At 46.3% G+C, this 27,646-nt stretch overlaps 2 protein-coding genes across 2 annotated transcripts; both read left to right on the top strand.

Annotated features, from left to right (window-relative positions):
• The first annotated feature begins 1,555 nt into the window (after positions 1 to 1,555).
• On the top strand, positions 1,556 to 12,288 carry LOC128419624 (arylacetamide deacetylase-like 4). Its single transcript, XM_053400535.1, has 4 exons — positions 1,556 to 1,984; positions 7,218 to 7,428; positions 10,062 to 10,125; positions 10,755 to 12,288. Exons 1-4 carry the CDS (start codon positions 1,808 to 1,810, stop codon positions 11,524 to 11,526), a joined length of 1,224 nt encoding a protein of 407 aa, XP_053256510.1. The 5' UTR covers positions 1,556 to 1,807; the 3' UTR covers positions 11,527 to 12,288.
• Positions 12,289 to 13,656: 1,368 nt separating this feature from the next.
• On the top strand, positions 13,657 to 26,949 carry LOC128419623 (arylacetamide deacetylase-like 3). Its single transcript, XM_053400534.1, has 4 exons — positions 13,657 to 14,403; positions 19,991 to 20,207; positions 21,548 to 21,611; positions 26,166 to 26,949. Exons 1-4 carry the CDS (start codon positions 14,227 to 14,229, stop codon positions 26,938 to 26,940), a joined length of 1,233 nt encoding a protein of 410 aa, XP_053256509.1. The 5' UTR covers positions 13,657 to 14,226; the 3' UTR covers positions 26,941 to 26,949.
• Positions 26,950 to 27,646: the final 697 nt, after the last annotated feature.

Below are 27,646 nucleotides of genomic sequence, written 5' to 3'. Positions count from 1 at the left end.
ATTCTGCTCACTTCTGCCACCCTGCCCTAGATGCACAGTCAGACTCATAACCCCATCCTCGCTTTGAGCCTAGCTCAGTTCTTTTCCTTTCTCTGCACTCCCTCTGAGCCCTAGAGTCAGAGGTTAATTGGGAAAAGGGAGGAGGGCAGACTCCCTGGAGTATCTATGCAATAATTTGCAGAGGCGGAGGTTAATTGGGAAAGAGAGTCTATGCAGTAATCTGCAGTTGACGCCTGCCAGGCTGAAGCTACATGCACAGTCTACTTATTTTTTTTAAAATGGCATTATCATCCACTTGGAGAGTCAAGCCCTCCACCTGCGACCTGGAAAGGGACAGGCTAATTTTGAGACTTCAGCTCAGTCCTGGAGGTCTGGCAACCCTATGTTCCATAACACAGAGGAATGGGAGTGGTTGTGGCGTGGACTTTTTCTATTTAAGGGACTGTGTTACAAGCATATGCTTTTGGGGACCACAGTCCACTTTCTCAGATCCATAGAATGCCATCCTAAATTGGCAAGTACATGAATGTGGCCCTCTTGGCTTCTCTGTGTGGCCCTTCAAACTTTCTCCAGACCACACATCTCACCAGCTCTGTTCCAGGTCCTCCATGAGTGACTAAACTATGTCTCTGTACTGTGGAAATTCCTCTTCCATTTGTTTGTTTGTTTGTTTTCTGTCCTTTGCCCTAACATCAGAGGGCGGTTTACAGCATAAAATGTAATATTATCTTCTCAAACAAGGTTGCAAGTCCTTGCCTTTCCCCATAATCTAAATTACCCCTGGAGCTGGTTCTAGCTCGGTTCATGCCAAAAAGGCAGGCATAAACTGCTGTTAGCTCCAAGAGGGTGGAGAGATTGCAGCTGTGCAGCTCAAACTCTAATTTGGACCCAAAACATGAAAACAAAGAGGTGCATGCTCTGTTGGGTGCTATAAAACTTGAGGGATCTAAAGGAGCCTTCCTCAGAGGCAACATTAGACACAGGTTATATTTGGAAATTTAATAAATTGTTATTTTTAAAATGCATTTAAATACATTTTAAGTTTAATATTTTTTAAAAAAGATATTTATTGGAATTTTCAAAAAACAAAGAAAAAAAAACAATTAAACACACATACAATTTACATTTCTTACTTTCAATAACAAATTTCCTTGACTTCCCCACACCTCCCCTTCTTGTATTCCAATTCCAATTTTTAGCTCAGCTAAAAATTTTAGACACAGATCCCCTACCGTGTACTTCAGCCACATAAATCCAGGTGTTGGTTGTCTTGCTCATTACAGAAATTAGGAGAGGGTTCTGCCCCTTTGCACCACTTGCTCCACCCTTCCGCATCCATTTCTGCAATCGCCCTTGGCATTGCGATGCCTTTGAGGTGAGTAACCTGGAGACATGCTTGTGTTTAGCAAGGTGTTCCTGGACCACTTCCATTGGCAGAGAGGCACTGGAATTTGCTCTTTCCCAAAAGAAAGCAACAGCACATGGATCACAGGACACGTGAGCCGGGATCAAAACAGTCATGTTTTCCTAACCTTCCTCAGTTGCCCATTTCTTCGACAGGGCTTGCACAACCTTAAAAGAACTCTAGCGGCTCGTTGGCCAACTTCTATTTTCAGACGCTCTTGGGCTTCCTGTGTGTTTGCTGCAACTGGAGCCTAAAAAAAGCCCAGCCACCCTCAGATACTACTACAGTGTTCCAAACAGTATGCAGCTTATAACATTGGGAAACTGCAGACACCGGAGATAACAAGCATCTGGAACCAGGAGATAACAAACAACTGGAAGCACCCGACCAACATTGGAGAACATGCTGCTAATCTTCAACTTTTTTGTGATTCTCCTGCAAATACTGATCATTTCCTTTGCCCTGCTGATCACTTGGGCCATTTACTGTGATCTCTCCAAGTCTGAGATTCCTCCTGGCATTGACCAGCCTATGAAGCTTCGCATTCTTAACTGGTTCTTGATCCTTGCATCATTCCTGGTAAGTTTTTCGTGTGTTTTTTAACGATGGAACCTTTTTGTTTTTAAATTGCCTCTGTGATTAGGAATATAGCAAGCTGCCTTAGAATCACAGAATTGTAGAGCTGGAAGGGACCCCAAGGGCCATCTAGTCCACCCCCTGCAATGCAGGAATAGTGAGTCAGACCATTGGACTATTTTGCTCGGTATGCTCCACATTGACTGGAAGGGTCTCTTCCAGGTTTCAGGCAGGAATCTTTCTCAGCCCTACCTGGAAGCGCCAGGGATTGAACTTGGGACTTCCTGCACACAAGGGTGATGCTTTAACACTAAGCTATAGTCTGACTGAAGCTCGCATCCATTAGGATATCAGGGTTGCATGTTATATGGAACAGGAATGGACCTTTAAAGCCCTAAAAGGCCTCGGTCCAGTATATCTGAAGAAGCGTCTCCACCCCATCGTTCTACCCGGACACTGAGGTCCAGCACTGAGGGCCTTCTGGTGGTTCCCTCACTGCGAGAAGCCAGGTTACAGGGAACCAGGCAGAGGGCCTTCTCAGTAGTGGCGCCCGCCCTGTGGAACACCCTCCCATCAGATGTCAACTACCAGACTTTTAGAAGACATCTGAAGGCAGCCCTGTTTAGGGAAGCTTTTAATGTTTGATGTATTACAGTATTTTAATATATATTTTTGGAAGCCGACCAGAGTGGCTGGGGAAGCCCAGCCAGATGGGTGGGGTATAAATAATAAATTATTGATGATGATGATGATGATGATGATGATGATGATGATGATGATGGACTCCAGCTCCCACGAGAGCCAGCGGAGAACATGGGCACTGAAGCCCAACAACAGGTGGAGGTCTCAAGCCCCCCATCCCTAATACACGACAACTCTTTTAACTTCTTGCAAGTCAGTTTGGAAAGAGAGATGGTTTGGTATGAAGCTGTTTCCTATGTCTATAGAATACCCATAGCCCAGTAGCTCAACAACTGCTTTGCATGCAGAAGGTCCCAAGTTCAATCCCAACCATCCCCAGGTTGGACTGGGCTTGGGAATGTCCCCTGCCTGGAGAGCCACCACCAATCAGTGTAGATACTGATGAGCCAGATAGACCAGTGGTCCGACTTAGTATAACAGAGCTTCCTGTTTTCAGATGGAATTAAATATGATAGGAAGAGGAAGTATGTAGGCTGAATGAAATAAATATGTAAATACAGTTGTGCATGCGATCTTCCCTGGCATAATCTTGCAACTCATTGTAGAGTATTTGTGCTGCACAAAGAAGGTCCCAGATTCATACCCCAGCTTCTCCCACGGCCAAAACAGGTGCAGGCAATAGTGAACTAGGTCACAAAAGCAGCATCCCATGTGTCAATAGGAGGTCATAAAAATTGCATGGCGCAGAGAAAGCGGATAGGGGAAAGATTTATCCCCTTCTCCCATAACACTAGAACTCATGGACCTCCAAGAAAGCTGAATGTTAGGAGATTCTGGACAGATAAAGGAAAGCACTTCTTCACGCAGTGTATAGTTAAGCTATGATACTGCCTCCCACAGGAGGCAGTGATGGCTACTAACTTGGATGGCTTTAGAATAAGATTAGACAGATTCATGGAGGATAAGACTGTCACTGGCTACTAGCCACAGTGTCTATGTTTTGCCTCAATGGCCAGAGGCAATAATGCTTCTGAGTACCAGTTTCTGGAAACCACAGGAGGGGAGGATGCTCTTGAATGCTCCTGTGTGTTCAAGTTTCCTTCAGGTCCACCATGGTGAGGCCAAGGTGCCGGACTAGATGGGCTCTTCTTATGTATGCCTGTTGACGATGTGGCTTTCTGGGCTCCATCAAGCGGGGAAAAGGGTGACGTATGAGTTCAAAGAATCCATCCTTCCTGATTATACCCCAGCACAAAGGACCATGGCAGGGACTGTGGAGCAGATGGAAGGTTTGGTTCAGAAAGAAGCTACGGAGGAAACGGCAGCCCTAGCAAGGACTGCAGTGGGCAGTCTTGCTTTCCTAGGTTGATGGTTCCCTTGAGCCAGAGAGGAAACTACTGATGAAAGAGGTAGTGGTGGCAGGAAGAGAGCATGGCTGGAGAGCTGGAAGGTTGGAGAGGCTACGGCCGAAGGGGTGCTACAAAGGCCAGCCCTGTTCCATATATAGTGGTACCTCGGGTTACAGACGCTTCAGGTTACAGACTCCGCTAACCCGGAAGTAGTACCTCAGGTTAAGAACTTTGCTTCAGGATGAGAACAGAAATCGCGCAGCGGCAGCGGGAGGCCCCATTAGCTAAAGTGGTACCTCAGGTTAAGAAGAGTTTCAGGTTAAGAACGGACCTTCAGAATGAATTAAGTTCTTAACCAGAGGTACCACTGTAGAGAAGCCAACTAGACTCAACGGCCTTGGTCCTGTATACCTGAAGGAGCGTCTCCACCCCCATCGTTCAACCCGGACACTGATATCCAGTGCTGAGGACCTTCTGGTGGTTCCCTCATTGCGAGAAGTGAGGTTACAGGGAACCAGACAGAGGGCCTTCTCAGTAGTGGCGCCCGCCCTGTGGAATGCCCTCCCTTCAGATGTGAAGGAAATAAGCAGCTATCTTATCTTTAAAAGATATCTGAAGGCAGCCCTGTTTAGGGAAGTTTTTAATATTTAATGCTGTATTGTTTTTAACACTCAATTGGAAGCCACCCAGAGTGGCTTGGGAAACTCAGCCAGATGGGCTTGGTATAAATAATAATTATTATTATTATTATTATTATTATTATTATTATTATTATTATTATTATTATATAACAGGGACAACGTGACAGTGTCCTCCATGGGACTTGGGGGCCACCCCCAAACACAGCACTTTTGGGGGCAATAGTAGATTATGGTTCACATTGTGTTTTTGCGTCTTCCCTGCTTCTTCAGTCGTGTTCTTGTGGGTGCTTTCAGGAACTACAGCCCCAGGAGATATAAGGCTTTCACCAAAGTACTGACCAGCACAAACAGAGCTTCCAGTGCAGCACAGTCTAAACAAACCAAGTTTACACATAGGGAGGCAGTGTGTGTCCACACACCAGAAGTAAGGGAAAGGTCAATATCACAGGGTGCCACGCAAGGTATAACACACCAGAGCAGAGTGACTAGACTCGGAAATGAGACAGAGACCCGTGTTGCTTCCAGAACCAGGAAGGCATTATATACCCCGGCCTCCTGACAGGATAACAAAAGAAGAGCCTGATGGAACAGGCCAATGGTCTAGCATCCTGTACACCCAGATGCCTGTGGGAAACCAGCAAGTGACATTCGAGCACAAGAGCCTCTGCCCTTCTTTCGCTTCCCAGCAATTGGTATTCAGAAGCTTTGCTGCCTCCAACTGTGGTGGCAGAGCATAGCCATTGACAGATTTATCCTCCATGAATTTGTCTAATCCTCTTTGAGAGCCACCCATGGCTGCTTGCAGTGCAGAAGTATCAGGTAGGCCTGGGGCCTGGGCGATGTACTGATATATGAAGGGCAGACCATGAAGGCTGCTTCACCCGGTGGTATATTGCAGGCGAAACCGCCTCCACTCCTGAGTCCCTCAGCTACCAGTGTCACTTTCAACACCGGGCCGCTGGTAGCAGAGGGACTCAGGAGCAGCGGCTGCTTCACCTGAAAGTTACGGCCGGGTGAAGCCGCCATCGTTCTGCCCCTCACACCGCAGAGGGAGGAGCAAGCTGTATCGCCAGGCTGATACAGCTTGTTCCTCCCTCCGCTGTTTTAAACTGCTCTCACCTGCCAGCTAAGCAAGCCCTGTGTGGTGTAGTGGTTAAGAGCAGTAGACTCGTAGTCTGGTGAACCGGATTCGCGACTCTGCTCCTTCACATGCAGCTGCTGGGTGACCTTGGGCCAGTCACACTTCTCTGAAGTCTCTCAGCCTCACTCACCTCACAGAGTGTTTGCTGTGGGGGAGGAAGGGAAAGGAGAATGTTAGCCGCTTTGAGACTCCTTCAGGTAGTGATAATGTTGGCTATCAAAGCCAAACTCTTCTTCTTCTGATGCCTCGCATGCAAGCTGGAGAGGCATGGGGCATGCTCAGTTGGGGGGTGAAACCAGTTTCATGCTCAGCTGGGGGGCAGGAGCCTTCCCTCCCCCTAGCTGAGCCTCAGAAAGAAGTCCCGAGGTCCCTGCGGGGGACTCGCTTAGCTGGGAGGAGTGAGCCCTCCCACTCCCCAGCTGAACCTCGCAAACAAGTTGCATTGTCCCGGCCCACGAGGCACTGTGGTGAAAAGTGCCTCAGCTCCCATAGTGAGAGCTGTGGCAGTTTCACCTAGCACCTCTTGGGCTGGGGCCATTGCAGCTTGTAGTTTCAGCCTCGCAGTGTATCACCAGACCACAATGCTTGGCTGATGATACATCATGATGTTGAAAACCTGACATCTCCCAGCCCTAGTGTCAGGGATTGCTTACTTACGAAGAGACACCTCACTCACAAGTAGACTCAGTGTTGGCCTCAGGGGGCCCTACCTGCTCCTCAGTATCCTCAGACTGTGAGGTGTCTTGTTCATCCGCTAAGAACTCAGAATCTGGCACTCTGCTAGGGCTATACATGACAATGATAGAAATAGGGAATATAATCATCATCATAATAAATTTTATTTGTATCCTGCCCTCCCCAGCCAAAGCCAGGCTCAGAGCAGCTAGCATCATATAAAGAAGAAGAAGAAGAGTTTGGATTTGATACCCCGCCTTTCACTCCCTTTAAGGAGTCTCAAAGCGGCTAACATTCTCCTTTCCCTTCCTCCCCCACAACAAACACTCTGTGAGGTGAGTGGGGCTGAGAGACTTCAAAGAAGCGTGACTGGCCCAAGGTCACCCAGCAGCTGCATGTGGAGGAGCGGAGACGCGAACAAGACAAGACAATATGCATAATACAATATGCAATATGCAAATAAAACAACATTTATTAAAATAATATAGAATAGCATTAAATATTAGCATGTCAAGATTTAACAGAAATCCACTCCTAACAGTTACAATAATGGGAGAATGATAGCAGTTGCTGGAAACCCCAGGAGGGGAGAGGGCTCTTGTGCTCAGTTACCTCTTGAGGGCTTCCCAGAAGAGACATCTGGTTGGCCACTATGAGAACAGGATGCTGTGCTAGATGGTGCCGTTGGACTCTTCTTAGGAGAATGGAAACATCCAGCACAGGAGAGAACACGCTCTTTGGAATTCATATCACCTCCTCTCCTCTCACTGTATTTTTCTTCCAAACAGGGGAAGATTCTGGAGACTCTCCACCTGTGCACTGAGATTCACTTCTACCGCTACATCCTAGAAGGAAAGAGAATGGGGGAGGACCCCAAGCTTGACATGAGGGACCTGGTGTTTGAGGACATCCCAGTAAGGGTTTACCAGCCACGGGGCCCAAGAGAAAGAAGAGGAGTCATCTACTTCCATGGAGGATCTTGGATGTTCGGCAGCATCAGTAAGACATCCTGAAAAGTCAGCCACTTCCTCTTGAGGAAGGCATGGAGCAGAGGTGTTGATGGGTGTGGCCTGGGGAAGAGGGTATCTCACCTGAGATAGCCAAGGGTCAAATAGAAAGGACTTGAGGGCTTCATTTTGTCCATGGACCTGAGGATCCATAACTCCATCTCCCTGAAATGCAACATTATAATAGTTCTCATCCTTATTAGACAGTCTTCATTTATTTCTATTTAGGATGATAGATGATGATGGTAATAATAACTAATTATTTATTTTTATTCATAATTATATTGTAACATGGGGACAATTTTCAAGGCTAGGGAGGAAATGGTTAAACTTCTCTTTCCCCACATGCTGTGGGATGGCATTTTTTGTATTACTTAAAAAGAAGCTAGTCATGGTTACTAATAATGAAATAAATGTAATACCTAGATCGTCACCAAGATAAATACTGTCTGTAGCATTGAGAAACAACTGAATTTGTCATGGATCAAATTTGCTTTTCCTATTTGATTTGCTATTCAGGTCAAAATCAGATCTCTGAAATCTGATGCTCTGCCCCCGGCCCCATCAGTAATCTAAAAAAAAAGCTATATTTTTTTCCTGCAGAAGTGAATGAAAGTTGCAGGCAAATTTGCCCTTATAGACTGAAACTGGATAAACTGCAAGCAAATCCATCCTGGTTTTTTATTTTTATTTTTTTAGCAGTTTTTCTACAAGGAAAGATTTGACCATTTTGGTGTGGGCAGTCAGTCAAAAAAACCGGAGACATGAAGCCAAAGAACAAGGGAGATGGTCCTCCAATGGATGAGAAAAGGAGCAGGTGGAAATAATTTTCAGCAGGGGAAATGGCTCAACAGGAAAGAAGTTACTCCACTGTGTTGGTTGTTGACGTCAAAAAGTAACCTTAGCCAGGGAATCAGTAGTACATACAGCTGGTTCCACATGTCAACAACATCATTGTTTATCAGTACCAGTTTGAACTGCTTGTTTTTTAGCAAATAAGATAGAACCACCTACACAACTGCCCACCTAACAGTTCAAAAGCACGTCAAAGTTCAAGTAGATAAATAGGTACCGCTCCAGCGGGAAGGTAAATGGCATTTCCGTGCACAGCTCTGGTTTGCCAGTAGCGGCTTAGTCATGCTGGCCACATGACCCGGAAGCTGTACGCTGGCTCCCTCGGCCAGTAAAGCGAGATGAGCGCCGCAACCCCAGAGTCGTCTGTGACTGGACCTAACAGTCAGAGGTCCCTTTACCTACACAGAACTTTAAAAAACAACAACAACAACACAACCTCACATTTGACCTTAAGCTTTGAGCTGCAACCTTAAGGGACAAAAATCAAGTCTGGGGCTCTACCTCTGGGACCAACCTCTGATTTGTCTGTGGCAATTTCCTCTGCAGCACTTGAGGGAGGATAGAGCAGTTGGGCTAGATGAAATGAGAAAGATTTTTGTAGTAATTGAGGGATGAATGCTGTTCTGGTTGTGGATTTCTGTCCATCTAACTCAGTGTTGGTACCTGTGATGGTTGGTGTCTATTGGGACTGGTACGGTGGAAAGCAGGGAGGCCAACAGTAGCCAAAGCCAATGACAGGCAGACTCAACTAATTCTAGTTTTGTCTCCATCCTCCTCCTCCTCTTCCTCCTTGCAAGGGAAACAATGAGACCAAGAAGGAGAAAGGTGATAGTCAGCGCTACTGGCTGAGATCAGACTGAGGATGAGTTTCTCATGCTACACACACACACACACACAGAGAGAGAGAGAGAGAGAGAGAGAGAGAGAGAGAGCGAGAGCGCTGTCCTTATGGATGATTAGAGGGGGGAAAGTCTTCATGCCTTCAGATCCCAGAAGAGCTACAAGTGTTGTTTGTCTGTTTCCCCTTCTTCTTCTTAACTTTATTTTTCAGTTTCTACAAATACATATAACAGATCATCTCCATATACCCCTATGCAACAAGTAACATTCCAGGTGTATATGATGTAAATAATGCAACCAAACATTCAGCTTGCAAATAGTTTAGAACAGATTACATCAGTTGGGTATCTTCCTACTCTCCATCTTAACAGATTGTCCCAGAGTGAGCTGGGAATAGCTGGTGGTGAGGAGCTCACCTTGTCCTTTCAGGTGTACTGAAAAATGCATAACATATAGTTAGGGGTGGGGGTGGGGAGCCTGGAATGGTCCTTGTGTCTCTGAGCATTCTAAGATGCTTTGTTGGTTTCCTCATAAAGGGCTATAAATGAATAATCTTGAAGTGCTCAGGTGCACAAAGACCAAAGGTGAATCATATTTAGCTCATTTGGCAGATCATTAAATTCTTAACCTTAGAGTTGTGAGCAGGGCCATCTTAAGTATATCTATGGGCAAGACACCCCTGGTTGAACAAAATGTTGAAGAAAAGATTCCTGCATTGCAGGGCTTGGACTAGACGAGCCTCGTGGTCCTTTCTAACTCTACCATTCTATGATTCTACTATTTTGAAACTGTATGGAACATGTTTGTTGCTTTGGTTGTTCTAATTGGAATCATTTGCCTTCATAACACCTGTATTAATCCCAACTTTCTGCTAGGATGAGACGGCCTCCAGAACTCTTCTAACATGGCCCACACATCTTGTCTTTCCAGATTCCTATGACCACCTTTGCCGCTACATTGCCAAAGAAAGTGATTCGGTGGTGCTTTCTGTTGGGTAAGTAAACAGACCCTGGGAACTGACTAATAGCGTTATACTGCTGAATTTGCTAAATGCTGCAGGGATTCCACCACTGGCACCTGCCTGGTCACACATTCAGTGGACAGAATGTGGAGTTCCCAACTGGCATCACTTAATGGTGGACCCCAGCAGAAGGCTATCTCTTCCCAACTAAAACACACCCAGCCCAATGCAAAGTAAATTCAGATTGCAGTGCCTGATGGGGAAATGGCTATGAGTTTGGGGTTGGATCCTATTCAGAGTAGGCCCATTAATGTTAATGACCATGAGTAATTTAGACTTATTAATTGTAATAGGTCTACTCAGAGCGGAACCTAGCTGGCTACAACCTTTCATTATGAGCAGGCATAGGCAAACTCAGCCCTCCAGGTGTTTTGGGACTACAATTCCCATCACCCCTGACCACTGGTCCTGATAGCTAGGGATCATGGGAGTTGTAGTCCCAAAACATCTGGAGGGCCGAGTTTGCCTATGCCTGATTATGAGCCACGTATGGTTGAAATCATGTGAGTTAAATGTGTGTAAGAAGTGATCCTATCGTGCTGTTATTTTGGTTTGTTTATTCTGGCCAGATTTGTCTTATATACAAATAAATCATATCCCAGGTATCATTTGGCCCCTGAGGAGAAATATCCATCCCAGTATAAGGACTGCCTAACTGCCAGCATACATTTTATGAAAACCGCCAAAGATTATGGAGTCGACCCGGCCTGCATCGTCATCAGTGGAGACAGCGCCGGAGGGAATATTGCCGCCTCTGTCTGCCAGGCATTAGTGACCAGATCTGGTATCCCAAGGCCATTTGCTCAGATTCTGATCTATCCTGGCCTCCAAGCGATAGATTTCAACCTGCCTTCGTACCAGCAAAACCGAGCCGTCCCCATCTTGTACCGGGAGAACGTCATTGGCGCAGCCTTGCAGTATCTCAATAAGGACTTGTCAGTGGTAGAAAGAATTATGCAGGGCTGCCATGTTCCCAGAGACATAAGAATGAGATTTGGGAAGTGGATCAGCTCGGAAAACATCCCCAGTGAGTTTAAGGTCAGAGGCTACAAGCCACCTACAGCCGTTTCCTATGAGGACAACCTCTACGAAGTGGTGAAACAAGCTCTAGAGCCAACTTTCTCTCCGCTCATGGTAGATGACGTTGTGGTCGGCCAACTTCCAAAAACATGCATCGTAACTTGTGAGTATGATGTTCTACGGGACGATGGCATCCTCTACAAGAAACGACTGGAGGACAATAGGGTACCGGTCACCTGGTACCACATTGAAAATGGATTTCATGGGGTGATAAGTCTATTTGATGGATTTCTATCATTTCCTTCTGGGAAAAAGGGGGTAGACAACATTATAACATTTCTAAAAGACTTATGAGCATTAAAAAAAAAAATCATGATTTGTGTCTCTGACTGCTTATGATCAACAGCAACTATCTTATTTATCTTTGAATAGAGATGAAAGGATCTGCTCATTTTGGCTTCTCCCATATTTTTAACTGCACTTCACACCATTTCTGCTTCAGGTGGTGGTTTTAAACAATGGCAGAAGTTATGAGGAACGCAGAGATGCAGGGATACTTTTCTTATTGTAAAACGTGCTCTACAGATATTTAAAAATAAGACAGCTCCTGCTTGCAGGCTTGCAACCTTAAAAAAGTGATATAAAAGGATAAAGGAATGAGGAGGGAAGAGGAAAGCAAGCACTGGGAGCAGCTCTCCCTTCACTGCCCAGTGGATGCAAGAAGGGTTGGTTTCTACTGTGCCCTGATGTTTTTCTGGGAAGAAGAGGCTCAGCTGTTCACCTCCAGCCCGAAGAACCTTTTGGACAGCCTTGCTGCCATGGGCATTATGTGAACTTGCCTTTTAATGAACCAAATGAAAGATTTTGAATCATGGGGATGGGGAGTGTGTGTGTACGAATTTGGCAGCACTTGGTTGTTATTTTGTTAATGCGGTTGGCGTTGTTTCATAGATGATGAATGCCATAGTACTTTGTGAATCCTATAATTTGACTTTTTACAATTGCGCTGTTTAGCTTATTTTTTTGTTGTTGTTTCGTCGATGGTGTTCTATGGGAGGCAATTGCTTTACTCATGCCGTTAATTGTGCTGTATTTGTGTTGTTATTGTTATTTATTGTTTGTAAGCTGCTTTGTGATTCATTGGAATGAGAAGCATATAACAAACAAATAAATAAAAGAAATCAGTGCCCCTGGGTCACCAGGCTGTTGGTACCAGGGTCCAGAATATGTCTCCCTGAATTTCAGCAGCCCTGGGGAACTCGTATGCTATGATAAGACTTTTTGAGAGAACTTATGGAGTGGTTTACTAAACACACATATAGGGGGCAGGACTGTGCCCACTAGTCTCCCCCTCCTTCAACACACATTTGTGCCAGTGGCAGACTTTGTTCTTTAACATTTCAGCAGCACCTTGTGCAAAGCTAAAATTCAGCACCCCGATGCCTCTAGTCTTCTGTTCTGCTCCATTCACTGCATTATAGCTGTGAAGCCCTGCAGCGCCCTCTAGTGTTGGATCCCAGTACAGCAGAGCCAGTCGCACCAAAACCTGCTTCTGTTTGTGCATAAAGGTAAAGGTAAAGGTACCCCTGCCCGTACGGGCCAGTCTTGGCAGACTCTAGGGTTGTGCGCTCATCTCACTCTAAAGGCCGGGAGCCAGCGCTGTCCACAGACACTTCCGGGTCACGTGGCCAGCTTGACAAAGCTGCTCTGGCGAGCCAGCGCAGCACACAGAAACGCCGTTTACCTTCCCGCTAGTAAGCGGTCCCTATTTATCTACTTGCACCCGGGAGTGCTTTCGAACTGCTAGGTTGGCAGGCGCTGGGACCGAGCAGCGGGAGCGCACCCCGCTGCGGGGATTCGAACCGCCGACCATGCGATCGGCAAGTCCTAGGCGCTGAGGTTTTACCCACAGCGCCACCCGCGTCTGTTTGTGCATACCTTCTTAAAAAAACCCTACACACATTCTGAAAGTACTGAGGGCTTGACCAGTGACTGTGATCCTGTCTTCCTACACACAGAGAGAGAGACAGAGAGAGAGAGTGTGTGTGTTTAGTTTCAGAAAATGATTGTGTAGCATCTACATGGTTCTTGGTTCAAAACCCACCCACAACTCCAAATTTGTTGCATGTGTTTTTGTACATTTCAAGCATTCCAAAAAGTTGATGCGATGAACTTTGGAGAAGCTGTACCAGTTCTTCTACTACAACAAGGCATCCTTTATGACAGGAGTGGGCAACCTGGACTCCAACTCCCATCAGCCCCAGCAAGAGGGCTTTATTTAGCAGGGGTCAAAGACCCAGTTTGGCACCCCACCCCATGCGCATTTACGCGCGCGCGCACACACAAACACAGGTTGGGAGCGTCAATGGCGCCCCTCTGGAGCCTTCGTCCGGGACAAAAAATCAGGGTAACCCTCCCCCCCCTCGCCCCGGCCCTCCCCGCAGGTACGGCTCCGCCAGCAAGTATGGCCAACCGTCAGGGATGGTGGGAGTTGTGGTCCAATTGCACTTGGAGAGCCACAGGTTTTCCACCTCCGCTGGAGCTGTGTGGAGACTCCTAGATTTAATCATTCTCTCCACCCAATGAGGTGCAACAGAGACGAAATACTTGGCCCGGCCAGCTCCTGAGCCTAAGTTAGTTTCACTTCGCCGTGCCTTCTGCTGCGCTTCCTGTTCGAGTGTCTCAATAGTCTGTTAACCTGTTCAGCAACCTTGAGGACGCGAAAACCTTTCGCTGGTTCTTTCTTTGCATGCGCAACAACACTTAAAACCTGCTCGGCTTGCTTGGGAAAGGGGAGGGGGCGTTTGAATTTCTGGGGGTGGCAATCGAATCCTGCGAGGCTTCGGTCGGTCTCTCTGCTGCTCTGAAGGAACCCGGGCTCGCCTTTCGTTCCCTCTCGCGCGTGGGAGGGGATTAGGGACGCTCCTTCCAGCTGCCTGCAACCTGAGTATCGCAGCCACGGGAGAAAGCAGGAAATAAGCTACAGCCCAAGCCAAGTTCGGTGAGAAGGAAAATCCAAGGGCGAAAGCAGGCGCTCTTCCGAGCCGCAGCGACATGGGCTTCCTGCACGCGTTTCTGGTGCTCCTGGTGGCTGCCCTCTTGGCAGCGTTCCTCTTGCTGGCTCTGGGAAGCATTTATTTCGATTACGCCAACTCGGAGATCCCTCCCGGAGTCGAGCACCCGGCCAAGTTGCGAATCATTCACGCCACGCTGATTGGGGCGTCTGTCCTGGTGAGTGGATCGCAGCGCCCCATCCAAAGGCGAGGTTGTAACTTGCGGGAAACCCACGAACTTAAACGCCTCCCCATTCGCCACGCGCCATTGCGCTCTCCTCCTGATTTTAACCTGTTTCTATCCGACATCGCGAATGGTAAAGTGGGCGCCCCCCTGTCGGAGAGGGAGAGATCTAACGAGAGACGAATTATTGGGCAGGAGGAGGGGAAAGGAAAGGAACGAGCTTGGCAGTGTTTAAAAACGCAACCCAGAAAAGTTTTGGTCTGGTGCTGAATGACTGGCCAGGATTAATCCTCCAGGTTCAACGTAGCTGCTTGGCGCTAACATTTCACTGAACTTTCTGTAGTGACTTGAGTGAGACTCTGGTCACATCCACGCTGCACGTGACTTCCCCCCAAAGTATCCTGAGAAGTAGGGATGCGGGTGGCGCTGTGGGTTAAACCACAGAGCCTAGGACCTGCCGATCAGAAGGTCGGCGGTTCGAATCCCCGCGACGGGGTAAGGTCCCGTTGCTCGTTCCCTGCTCCTGCCAACCTAGCAGTTCGAAAGCACAAAAGTGCAAGTAGATAAATAGGTACCGCTCTGGCGGGAAGGTAAACGGCATTTCTGTGCGCTGCTCTGGTTCGCCAGAAGCGGCTTAGTCATGCTGGCCACATGACCCGGAAGCTGTATGCCAGCTCCCTCGGCCAATAAAGCGAGATGAGTGCTGCAACCCCAGAGTCGGCCACGACTGGACCTAATGATCAGGGGTCCCTTTACCTTTATCCTGAGAAGTGCAGTTTGCTGGGACTTGTAGCTCTGTAAGGAGCAAACTACACTTCCCAGGATTCCTTGGGGGAACCCGTGTGCTTTAAACAGTCTGGATGTGACAGCTATCTCTCTCTGTGTGTGTGTGTGTGTGTGTGTGTGAGAGAGAGAGAGAGAGAGAGAGAGAGAGAAAGCTTTAAAAATTATTAATGGTGTTTGACAGAACCTCTGGAACATTTTCATCCAAAGGCCAATTACTGCCTGCTGTGGGAGCAGTAATGTTTGTAGCAGGCTCACAGGCAGACTTCGAATGCATAAATGAAAGAATGAGAAAGAAGAAACTTTGTGAGAAAGAAAGTCAACACAGATTTTTTTAAAAAAAAATTATGCAATTACACAAGACCTTTATATCGTGCCCGTCTTTCATTCTGGAGCCCAGGGATCCTAAACATTAACAGATGAAACAGCTGTGCTGAAGTAAAACGGAAGTTAAACTCTCAAAGTCGGCATGGCCAGAACTGCTGCAATAATATCAATAAAATTGCACTCCAAGGAAATGGTCTATCTCATGGCAGTCCAAAACTCTGGCCTGATAAAATGGTTTAATGTCGCCTCTTAAAACATATCTGAGGTGAGCACAGACTGAAGGGAGCTCCATTGGCAAGGTGCCACCACAGAAATGGTATGCGGTGAGGTGAAGGAGGCATGTTCAATCTTTTCCTGCTCCCTCTCTTTCCTGCTGAAGCACACCCACCCACACCTGGGCTGCTGTTTGCCCTTGAAAGTGTTGTTTACTACATACTGCCCTTTCAGGAGCAGATAACAGTTAATAGGCAGGCAGATTTCCTCCAGGCAATTAGTGTAGGCCCTGTGCCAGATTTGGAGAGGGATTCTGCACCTCTGTGGTAGCTGCTACCCAGTGTTAAGGTGGGAATCAGAAAGGTGGCACCAGAGCTATTGTGAGGGGGGAGGGTGTTTAAGAAGGATATTGACAAACTGGAATGTGTGCAGAGGAGGGCAAGCAAGATGATCGAGGGTCTGGAAAGCAAGCCCCCGATGAGGAACAGTTGAGGGAGTTGGGGATGTTTAGCCTGGTAAAGAGGAGACTGAGAGGTGATAGGAGAGCTGTCCTCAAAATATCTGAAGAGCTGTGGCATGGAAGATGGAGCAAGCTGGCTTCCTAGTGGCGCAGCAATAAAACTGCTAGCACATTTGCAAAGTTAAGCAGGGTCCGGTATGGTTTCAAATTGGATGGGGGACCGAGGGTTGAGATGCAGGTATTGCGGAGGTGTCTGTGTGTCTGTGTGTTGGACTAGATGACCACCAAGATCCCAGCAGGTTGGTAGGACCCAAACCGGTGGATTCAAATTATAATGAAAGAGTTTCCTACGAACCATTCTGATGATAAGAGCTGTTTGACAGTGGAACTGACTCCCTCGGAGAATGGTGGACTCTCTCTTTCATTGGAGGTTGGGTGGCTACCTAGAGGGGGTTTTGTTGAATTTATTTGCATTGCAGGGTGGGACTGGATGACCCTGGGGGGGAGGTCCCTTCCAGCTCCACAGTTCTACAATTGTGCAGTTCTATGGAGCCAATGAATTCAACTTTTGCTGAGTTCAACAAGGACAACACTGAGATTAGGGTGGTGGCGGCGAGGAAGTTGATAAGCGGGCAGAACAGGCAGGCAGGCAGGCAGGCAGGGACTCGCTGAGGTTGGTGGAGCAGGGCCTCATTCCCGCCAGTGGATAAGCCTCCATTGCCACAGTTGCTTTTTCTTCAAAGCAATCAGTTGAAGCATGCCTTCCATAAAGCTAGTTTGTTCATCTAGCCCAGCGGTTCCCCAAAGGGGCAGTGGGATTACCTGGGCGGGGGTCGGGGGGTTGCTAAGAAGCAAGAGGGATGTAGTGTAGGTGCCAATGACTTTCAAAAGCTCGATTGAGTTCATCAATGTTGCCGAATTAATTAAATAGTTTTAATTTGATATTGGATAAATGTGCAATTAGCTGTTACTGTTTTGAATTTTGTTGCGTTGTCACCTTCCTTAGGAGGTTGCACAAACTGCTGTTATGAATAAAGCTTGTTATAGGGTAGGGTACCGGTTGGGAACCAGTGGTCAAGTTCATTAGGTCTATATGCCATACACATCATAACTAAAACTCCCAATATCAGCCCTAGCACAAATGGCCAGTGGCCAGGGCTGATGGGACGTTTGGCACCAGCTTGCTGCAGGAGTTGCTGGAAGGAGGCGTACAAGACACCATCCCACCATCTTAGAGACTCCACTCTAGATTTGTGTAGGGTTTACTGCATCGGTAGGTAAACTAAGGCCCTGGGCCGGATCCGGCCCAATCGCCTTCTAAATCCGGCCTGAGGACGGACCAGGAATCAGTGTGTTTTTACCTAAGTAGAATGTGTCCTTTTATTTAAAATGCATCTCTGGGTTATTTGTGGAGCATAGGAATTCATTCATTCCCCCCCAAAAGATATAGTCCTGCCCCCCACAAGATCTGAGGGACAGTGGACCAGCTCCCTGCTGGAAAATTTTGCTGGCCCCTGGTTTACTGCTTAGCCTGTTCTTCTCCCAAATATATCCCAAGGCAGCAGAGGTTTAGGATCAGAGATTTGCTTCTCCTAGATGGGCTAGGTTTTTCTTCTTCTTAATATTCTTTATTGAAAAATAGGGGGGGGGAATTATACATATATATATATATATATATATATATATATATATATGATGAAAAGAATAACAATTGTTAATACACACCCATGTAAATAAATAAATAAGACAAAAGAAAAGAAAAAAGCATTTACAAGGTTGTTATTGTATTTATCCTAAATGTAACCTAATGTCAAAATAAATTATTTGAATATCTTGAACTGGCAAAAATGACAGAGACAATTAGGAGACAGCCAAACCAAAAATTAAAAAAAGAGTGGGAAACTTATAAAGAATTTTTTTCAAAAAACAAAAACAGTGTCCTCAAGTCAAAAGCTGGACATGCTTTGATTAAGTTTTCGCAAATTAAAAGAAATATTGTAAGTATAACATTCAAATAATGAAAGAAAGGGGAAAATGGTCAAAGAAGCAGTTTAACAAAAAGATAAGACAGACCCGCTTTGTTTTTGTTTTTTTGTTTTTTTTGCCAATAAATTTTTATTGATATTACATATATATACATATAGACATATACCAAATCCATTACATAGCTTGCACATATTATATCCGTTCCATAAATCATATGTATAATACACAGTTGAATTGGGCTCTGCCGAGCCTTGGACTTCCCTCCACTCCTTTGGTAAGTATCAAATAAGTTTTATGGTCACGTATTTTATCTCTTTTGCATAGTAATCATTTACTGTTAGAGTTATTCCAACCCCACCAGTGTCATCTGAAATTTAGTTCCAATATACATCAAATATTTGTTCCAATTATCATGAAATTTCTGTTCGTCTTGATCCCTTAATCTTCCTGTTATTCTAGCCAGCTCGGCATAGTTTATCACTTTAACCTGCCAGTCATTTATAGTGGGTATTACCTCCGTTTTCCAGTTTTGTGCTAACATAATTCTTGCGGCTGTTGTGGCGTATAAAAATAATGCTTTATCTTCTTTTTTAATTTCTTTGCCCATCATTCCTAGCAGAAAAGCTTCGGGCTTTTTGAGAAAAGTGTATTTAATTATTTTTTTAAGCTCGTTATAGATCGATTCCCAAAAGCCTTTCACTTTGCTGCATGACCACCACATATGGTAGAAGTCTCCTTCTACCTCCCCACATTTCCAGCATCTTTTGTTCTTCAATCTATAGATCTTAGCTAGCTTCACTGGTGTATGATACCACCTGTAGATCATTTTCCACAGGTTTTCCCTTAATGCCGTACACGCCGTGAACTTCATAGTAACATTCCACAATTCCAGCCATCTCTCAAAGTCAATGTTATAGCCAATGTCTATCGCCCATTTAGTAATGACCTCCTCCCTTTGAGGAAGACGGAAGTCTATTGGGAAGGATAATTGGGAATTAAGAATATGGTGGTGTAAGGGTTTGGGGGGGGGTTGTAAGAACTTAGGGATTTATGGATGTAGGTATGTTTTTCCTTTTGTTATTATTTTATTTTGTTAATTTTTGTGTGTGTTTGTTATTTAAGAAAACTAATAAAAAGCATATTAATAAAAGGAATCTTCTCTTATATCATTACTCTTCACATCCACCACACAGGGCCAGATTTAGGTTTGATGAGGCCCTAAGCTACTGAAGGTAATGGGGCCCTTTATATGTCCAGCTGTCCTTTGTCAACAAGAAATTGTCACTATTTTTTGTGTTGAATATATGCTATATGGTAATTTATGGACCTCATATGTATCTAAAGCCATTTGCACATGCAGAATGTAGGCACCCAACATATAGAAATGAGCAAACCAGTGATATTTTGGGAACAGGCTAGCAGGCAGGGCCCATAACTTACATCATAGGAGCCTACACAACACAAAACACTGTTGCTGTATGTAGGTTTTATTTTATTTGTTTTTTATCTTATATTTTGGAAATGTACATCCAGAGGTTTTTTCCCTTTATATTTTTTGGGGGCTCCCAAGAGAGTGGGCCCCAAGCTATAGCTTGTTTAGCTTATATCTAAATCCGGCACATCCACCATGTAACCCATAATGTTATAATTTTGAAATGATTTCCCCTGTCCTCGTGCCCCAGCATGTTTCATCCAATCTGGGTAGCACTATGATCCTTAGATTTTGCACATCTAAATAGTTGTTTGGATGATCTTGCCACGAGTTAATTCCTATATGACTTTTGTTTCTTCTCCATGTCCCCCTCTCAAAAGGGAAGGATCTTGGAAAACCTACATATCTGCACACAAATCCAGTTTGTGCGGATTGTGCGAAACAGCCGGAAACTGGGGAAAGAAAACGCACTCTTCATTAAAGACGCAAAGTTTAAGCATGTGCCTGTCCGGATTTACCAACCGAAGGCTCCCTCTGCTGGCAGAAGGAGGGGGATCGTGTTCTTTCATGGAGGCGGCTGGGTGTTTGGAAGCATCCGTGAGTTATGTCCAAACTTAATCTGCGTCAACATCTGAATGAAGTAGGGTAACGCATACACAGAGAGCATTTGTAGAGGGATCTCCTCTGAATTAAGACCCAGTTCATAATAAGGTTTCTCCTCAAAATCATCAGCCATCTAACCACACCAAAGCATCCACAAAAATATCTCAAGCCAAAGGGGGCTTTCTGGAGTCAGGATGTGCCTTAACAATCCTAAGGGCTGCAGCCATCATTTATTGACAAGTTTCAAAGTAGTTGTTGATTCCTGTGCATTGTTGTTGTTGCTGCTGCTGTTCTGTTCTGTTCTGTTCTGTTCTGTTTTGTTTTATTTTGTTTTGTTTTGTTTTGTTTTGTTTCCCCGCCATCCCTCCAACAAGCTCAAGTTGACCTGCACAATTCTCCCTGCAATTATATCTTCCCAACAACCTTGTGAGATAGGTTAGACCAGTGTTTCTCAAACTTGGGACTCTAGCTATTGTTGGATGCTGGGAGTTGTAGTCCAACAACAGCTGCAGACCCAAGTTTGAGAAACACTGCTTTAGAGCATGGGGTGGGAAACATTTTACTCTCTTGATGTTGCTGAACTCTAACTCCCGTCAGCCCCAGCTGGCATTACCAAAGGTGATGAGGGACGATTAAGTCCAGCAACATCTGGAGGACCAAAGGTTCCCCATCCTAGCTTTAGAGAAACAACATCAACCTTCTAGTCCTCATGGGCTCTAGAGGAAAAACTTTCAAATCTTTTTGAAGAGACTTAAAAATCGGAAGGGGGTAGGTCAAGGCTTTCCAGTATGAGGCTGGAGCTTTGCATCTTGGACCACTTTTCAGTGGGGTTATATTTATTTATTTGTTCCGCTTGTAATTAACCTGCTAATTTAGCCCACCTTAACTCTCTGTTCTTCTGGAAAGTAATGGACAAAAATCTTTTGGGAGACGGGGCAGTGATCTGCATTTTGAAACTAGAAGAAACTGTAGGTTTGGGATTTATATGGTTTACAATAATGCAATTCTGTAATTTTACTGTTCTCCCATCCACTCCCTATTGGCCAAAGGGGATGGAGTCTGACTGGGGCAGGCCCTGATGGGATCTGTGCCTCCTCCCCTCCCTCTCTTCCTTATCATGGTGAAAAACATACTTATTTTCCCTATTTTGTTGAATGAATATATTGCAATAACATACCCAGGGAGTTGGTTCTCTGTTAATTTTGTTGGCATATATTTTTGGTGGTGATGAGGTTCTTCTCATTAACTGTTGCACCTGGGAGGTACATAATCAAACCATCACATCTTACTAATGATTAAATACATGGATAACTATGGGAATATTATTGTTTCAGAAACCCATGAAAATATCTGCCGCTATTTGGCCCGAGAGAGTGAATCCGTGGTTGTGTCTGTGGAGTAAGTCAATGTTTTCCACCCCCCCACCCCACCCCACCCAGCCCCCTGTGATTGTGTTGGACTCAACCGCAGCATGGCAAAATGTTAAGAGCACCTCACTTGCCAGCTGGAGAAGGAAGCCTAATTGTGTGGTTGCCCCGTGAGCCGCAACTTACCCTGGCTCTCTGATCACTGAGCAAGTCGGGTAACCCACTGTACATACATGAGAGGCTACTTTATACCATGCCAGACTTTTGTCTATCTAGCTCAGCATTGCTCACCTCAGGGACAGAGCACCCTTTGCAGCCCAAGGGGAACATTCCCTTTGTGGACCACCTTCCGGGTCTGCGTGCCCATGGAGCAGTGGCATAGCATGGGTTGCCAGCGCCCAGGGCCATGCGGAACAATGGAGTGGGAAGGAGGGAAACAGACGGAGCATGCATGAGCATTCAACTGCCTAATAGCATCTGTGTCAATGCCCCTGTGGCCCCCTCCCATGCTATGCCACTGCCATGGAGGGTAAGCCCATGTGCCTAAATGGCATATAGGGGGAAATGGGGCCCTGCACCACCAACCTTGGTCTTGATTCCTCCAAGCCCTGCTGCCTTATTATTTACAATCCAGTGCCATCTTATCAGGAGGTCCATTCCACACAATGTAGGAAGCAGGTTATTGGTATTGTGGCATCTACCTCCTCTTGTTAAATATTACAGGTGCTGTGAAGATATTCCTCCTGCAAGAAGCCTTTTGAGAGCCTGCATCTGTATTGCAGCTGCTCTTAGGATGTTTTTGTCGGGATCCAAGCCATGAGTCAGAGCCTCCAGCTCAGCTCTTAGTCCAGAGGAATTTGGCCACCCTCCAGGTGCCCGGCTTGAATCCTTAAGACCTCCTGCCAGCGTCTGCCGGCAAGATCAAAGGAGGTCTCTTCGGCGATTCTCCTCAACGTGAAGAGAACACACCACCACTCCCCCTCCCATCTCCAGGGGAGACCCAAAAACCTTGAAATGGCTAGCAACTCTCTGTTGTGTCTTTGTCTCTGACTTAGACACAGCTCCAACCTGTCCTCGGTTGTTTACAACAGCAACACATGCAACAGCTAAGTTAGCAAACTCTTTTGAGTACCTCTTGGGTGGTTGACCCTTTGTAACTCTCTCAGACCTACGTATGAGGTGCTGATCCTCTCTGCTCACTGGTCCAGTCTCAGGACCTTTTGGAGAACTAGTTCCAATGGTAAACAGTGGTTCATCCTTCAGTTGTGAAGGCCTATCTATTGTGTGAGACTTCCTCTCAATGACTGTGACAACTGAGCTCTCCGAGCTATCAGTGTCATCACTTTCTGTACAGCTGAAATCAGTGAAATCATCATCATCTGAATCGTCCTCAGTGGGAAATGTGTGTACTATCACTCTCTCCTGTTCAGGAGCATTCTCTAGAAATTTTGTGAGAATCACCTGACCAGATTCAGACAAAATTACTCTGTAGAGACCCTTTTCATACCCCACAAAAATGCCTCTGGCATTCTTTACTCCACCTGGAGCTTCTGTTCTCACATGAGACCCAAAAACCTTGAAATGGGTAACAGAAGGTTTTCTGTGGAACAGTTTCTCAAAAGGAGAACTTCCCAACTCTTTTGAAACCTTTCTCACTTTCGTATAACAAAACGACATTAGAGACTCGGCCCAGTACTCATGTGGCAGATGTGAACTTAGCAATTGCGCTTCCATCCCCTTTTGCAATTCTCTGTTCACCCGTACACAGACACCCCTGTTCCACGCTTCCGCTGAAACAGCAATCTTGTGTCTGACCCCCTTCTTCTGCAGGAACCTTTGGAAATCCTGTAAAAGAAAAATCTGCTTCTCATCTGTGAATAGACAATCAATGTTAGCATCATGCATACTCTTAACTTTGTCACAAAACTCCTGAAACCTCTCCAAGGCTTCCTTTGGCTTTCTCAACACATAAACCCAGACATAGTTAGAGAAATGATCCACACACACAAGATAATATCTTGCATTGCCTCTAGATGGTTCTAGAGGACCAATCACATCAGCATACACCCGCTGAAACGCCCTGTTGACTCCGGTCTTCTTCTTGCTCACACCTGCAAGAGAAACTAGGTTAGACACAGATGAATTACATTCCATGTAATCACTTTGTGCAAAAGTCAACAAATATAGTCCATCCTTCTCCCTGGCCGAAAGATATAACTCTCCATCTTTGTAGATCTCGCAGCTCTCAGCATCGTAGCACAGTTTCAGTCCTCTCTTTGCAATCTGCGAAACACTCAGCAGATTGAACTTCAATTCAGGAACCAAGTAAACATTGTTTATTGTCAAGTCCAGACTCTTAAGATAGACAGTCCCCACGCCGGCCGCTTCTAGCTCCTGACCATTGGCCTGTGTCACAGTGAAGCTTTGCTTCTTAAACGATGAAAAGAGTTCTTTGTGTGGAGACATATGAACCGTCGCTGCAGTGTCGATAATAAACGCGTTCCCAACATCTGGCGTGGTTCCTTTCGCCATCAAAGCCTTTGCAGGTTCCACCATAGGCTTGGTATGACCTTTGCCTGACGCCTCAGGCTTTGCTGAGCGGCCCTTCGCTCCTTTTGGCTGACGTGGCTTCTTGCAGCTCCGCTGAAGATGCCCAGCCTGTCCAAACTGTAACACTGCACAGCATTTAAAGCTACAGCATCCTTTCCAGTAGCCTCATCGGTGGGGGAATTAGAACTCCGTTCCTCCCTCCCCCTGTCCTTTTCTTCCAGTGCAGCTTGCCGGCTGTGTTCATCTAGAACCACGGCACTCAGGGGCACTCCCCCCTTCTTGGCATCCATGCTGAATCCAAGGGCAGCTTTACACTCAATCTCAAGCCAGCTTTCACTTTCCAAGCCAGTAAACCTCCAAAAGTCTTTGTTTACTGCTTCACTGGCAGGCAAAACTTTTGGGCTGTTATTTCAAAACCCTTGCACAGCTGCGCAGATACACTTTCGATTTCCCAGGCTCTTTTTAGGTCACTCAGTAACTGGCAGACGTTGCCTAGCAACCTGCTCAGGACGGAACTCCTTATCTAAACCACAGGAATTCCTGGTATGCAAGCTTGCCCTCAGAGCTTGTTTTTTTCAAACGCAGCTCTTCCTTGTGAACCAGAAAATAAGCCTTTCTGCGTTCATTCTCACTCCCCCAAAATGCAGCATACCTTTTTTTGGGGGGGGCTCCGTTGCCTTGAAACACACTCCTCTCGGTGTCCAGCTGTCTGTTTCAGCTTCTGGCTGCAGGCAGACGCTTTCTTTATCTCCTTAGGTGCAGAGGATGGCAACGATTCATCGACCTCTCACCTCTCATGCAGATTCTGATAGATCAGATATCCATCGGTCTGCTACCAGTTGTCGGGATCCAAGCCATGAGTCAGAGCCTCCAGCTCAGCTCTTAGTCCAGAGGAATTTGGCCACCCTCCAGGTGCCCGGCTTGAATCCTTAAGACCTCCTGCCAGCGTCTGCCGGCAAGATCAAAGGAGGTCTCTTCGGCGATTCTCCTCAACGTGAAGAGAACACACCACCACTCCCCCTCCCATCTCCAGGGGGGGGAATGAGACAGACAGAAATATATCTACATGTCTTTATTTCTGTCTTTCAGCAGTACAGAGAAACATGTCTGTACACTTTGCTTCCCAGTGCAGAGAGAGAATAAACTCCACCCATGTACTTCCAGTACAGGGTCATGTGCTGCTCTGAGGTAACATCCGGCTCTCAGAGCACTTTACAGACAGTCCCAGTTTCCCACGGGACAATCCAATATCACCCACATCCTGTTTACCATTCCAGCCACCTGGTGCTTGCTTCTGCATTGCTCCTTTTTCGTAACAGTTTTAATTGCTTTTTTCATTTGTGTGCTGGCCGCCCTTAGCTTCTTTGGGAGGTAGGGTAGAATATATTTTTATAGATGATCGATAGATGATAGATAGATAGATAAAGGTAAAGGGACCCCTGACCATTAGGTCCAGTCGTGACCGACTCTGGGGTTGCGGCACTCATCTCGCTTTATTGGCCAAGGGAGCCGGCGTACAGCTTCCGGGTCATGTGGCCAGCATGACTAAGCCGCTTCTGGCGAACCAGAGCAGCACATGGAAACGCCGTTTACCTTCCCGCCTGAGCGGTACCTATTTATCTACTTGCACTGGCGTGCTTTCGAACTGTTAGGTGGGCAGGAGCTGGGACCGAACAACGGGAGCTCACCCCGTCGCAGGGATTCGAACCGCCGACCTTCTGATCTGCAAGCCCTAGGTTCTGTGGTTTAACCCACAGGGCCACCCGCGTCCCTTTTTAGATAGATGATAGATAGATAGTAGGTATGGTTTGTCTGCTTCCTCCTTAATCTCAGCATTGTTCCTGAAGAACTCAGCAGACAGGAGATAAAGGGAAAGAGTAGAATTAGTTGTCTGTCATTGGCTCTGGCTCCACCTGCTGGTGGGCTTCCTGCCTTTCACCCTATGGGGACTGGCCGTTATTTGATCATTCAAAAGCAGCAGCATCATACACAATCTCAGATAGAAATGATTTACTGTGGATTGATTTTGCCTTAGGTACCGTCTGGCTCCTGAGCACAAGTATCCAGCGCCGCTCAACGACTGTCTTGCTGCCACCACCCACTTTCTGGAGACTGCAGAAGACTATGGTGTGGACAACACCCGTGTCATCATTGCTGGCGACAGCGCGGGTGGCTGCATGGCTGCCTGTATCTCCCAGAGTTTAGTGAATAGACCAAGCCTTGCAAAAGTGCGTGCACAGATCCTCATTTACCCGGGCCTCCAGGCTGTAGACTTCAACTTGCCTTCATACCAGCAAAACCACGCCGTGCCCATTTTATTCAGGGAACGGGCTGCTTTTTACATATTGCAACACGTGAATGGGGAAGCTTCGCTCCTTGAAGATATTTTGGAAGGCTCTCATGTTCCAGTGGACCTCAGATTGAAGTACAAGAAATGGCTGAGTGCAGAAAACATCCCGAGCGAATTTAAAACCAGAGGCTACAAGCCCGTGGCGACAGTTCCCTGTGATGATGAAGTCTACAACAAAGTGAAGGTCCTAAGTTCTTCAGAGTGTTCGCCCCTTCTTGCCGACAATGCCATTGTCTGCCTGCTTCCCGAGACCTGCATCGTGACCTGTGAATACGACGTCCTGAGGGATGATGGATTACTCTACAAGAAAAGATTGGAGGACAATGGCATAGCAGTGACTTGGTACCACATTGAAAGTGGGTTCCACGGGATTCTAACCTTCTTCGACAGAGACTGGTTGAATTTCCCTTCTGGTAAAAGAGGGCTGGACAAGATAGTCAATTTTATAAAGAGCTTATAAAACCAAAAAGCATATTTCTAAATCGGGGGTCTCCGACCATTTTGGACCGGCGGGAACATCCTGAACTTTAAGAGAGTGCTGGGGCACCAGTCATAAAACAGCTACCATGGTGGGGCTATGATATGACGCTAAATGGCTGCTAGGGGGTATGGCATAATGAAAAATGGCTGCTGTGGGGTGCATGGCATAACACAGAGAGAGACAAACACACCCAACCTTATGCTTACAATGGGAATTGAGCTATGTTCTGCTGGAAATCACGCACACACCCTGATGCCATCATGGTCTAATAACCACAGGGAGTTTTTCTCAGTATTGAGAACAATATACCTATTGAGAACAATATATGCTGGCTAAGCTACAAGATCTTGGAGAAGGAGTCTGGTAGGGCAAGAGTTAACATCCCCCTGCCTTAAAGAGAGCTCATATGTACATGTTAAGCAGTTTAATAAATTGTTCTGTGCACACGTATGTTCATGTGGCAACCCTAATACAGTGGTACCTCGGGTTACATACGCTTCAGGTTACAGACTCCGCTAACCCAGAAATACCCGGGTTAAGAACTTTGCTTCAGGATGACCCGGGTTAAGAACTTTGCTTCAGGATGGGAACAGAAACTGTGCTCCAGCGGCACGACAGCAGCAGGAGGCTCCATTAGCTAAAGTGGTGCTTCAGGTTAAGAACAGTTTCAGGTTAAGAATGGACC

Source organism: Podarcis raffonei, chromosome 8 (assembly GCF_027172205.1).
Source record: "Podarcis raffonei isolate rPodRaf1 chromosome 8, rPodRaf1.pri, whole genome shotgun sequence".
Taxonomy (NCBI): domain Eukaryota; kingdom Metazoa; phylum Chordata; class Lepidosauria; order Squamata; family Lacertidae; genus Podarcis; species Podarcis raffonei.
Note: the sequence above shows the minus strand (reverse complement) of the source record. Positions and strands in the feature narration are given on the sequence as shown.

Bases quoted from the DNA above. Each gene is read 5' to 3' on its own strand.
- LOC128419624 (XM_053400535.1), top strand. From the start codon at position 1,808: ATGCTGCTAATCTTCAACTTTTTTGTGATTCTCCTGCAAATACTGATC. The intron at 1,985-7,217 runs GTAAGTTTTTCG...TCTTCCAAACAG, and splicing joins TGATCCTTGCATCATTCCTG to GGGAAGATTCTGGAGACTCT. The intron at 10,126-10,754 runs GTAAGTAAACAG...ATCATATCCCAG, and splicing joins TCGGTGGTGCTTTCTGTTGG to GTATCATTTGGCCCCTGAGG.
- LOC128419623 (XM_053400534.1), top strand. From the start codon at position 14,227: ATGGGCTTCCTGCACGCGTTTCTGGTGCTCCTGGTGGCTGCCCTCTTG. The intron at 14,404-19,990 runs GTGAGTGGATCG...CCCTCTCAAAAG, and splicing joins TGATTGGGGCGTCTGTCCTG to GGAAGGATCTTGGAAAACCT. The intron at 21,612-26,165 runs GTAAGTCAATGT...ATTTTGCCTTAG, and splicing joins TCCGTGGTTGTGTCTGTGGA to GTACCGTCTGGCTCCTGAGC.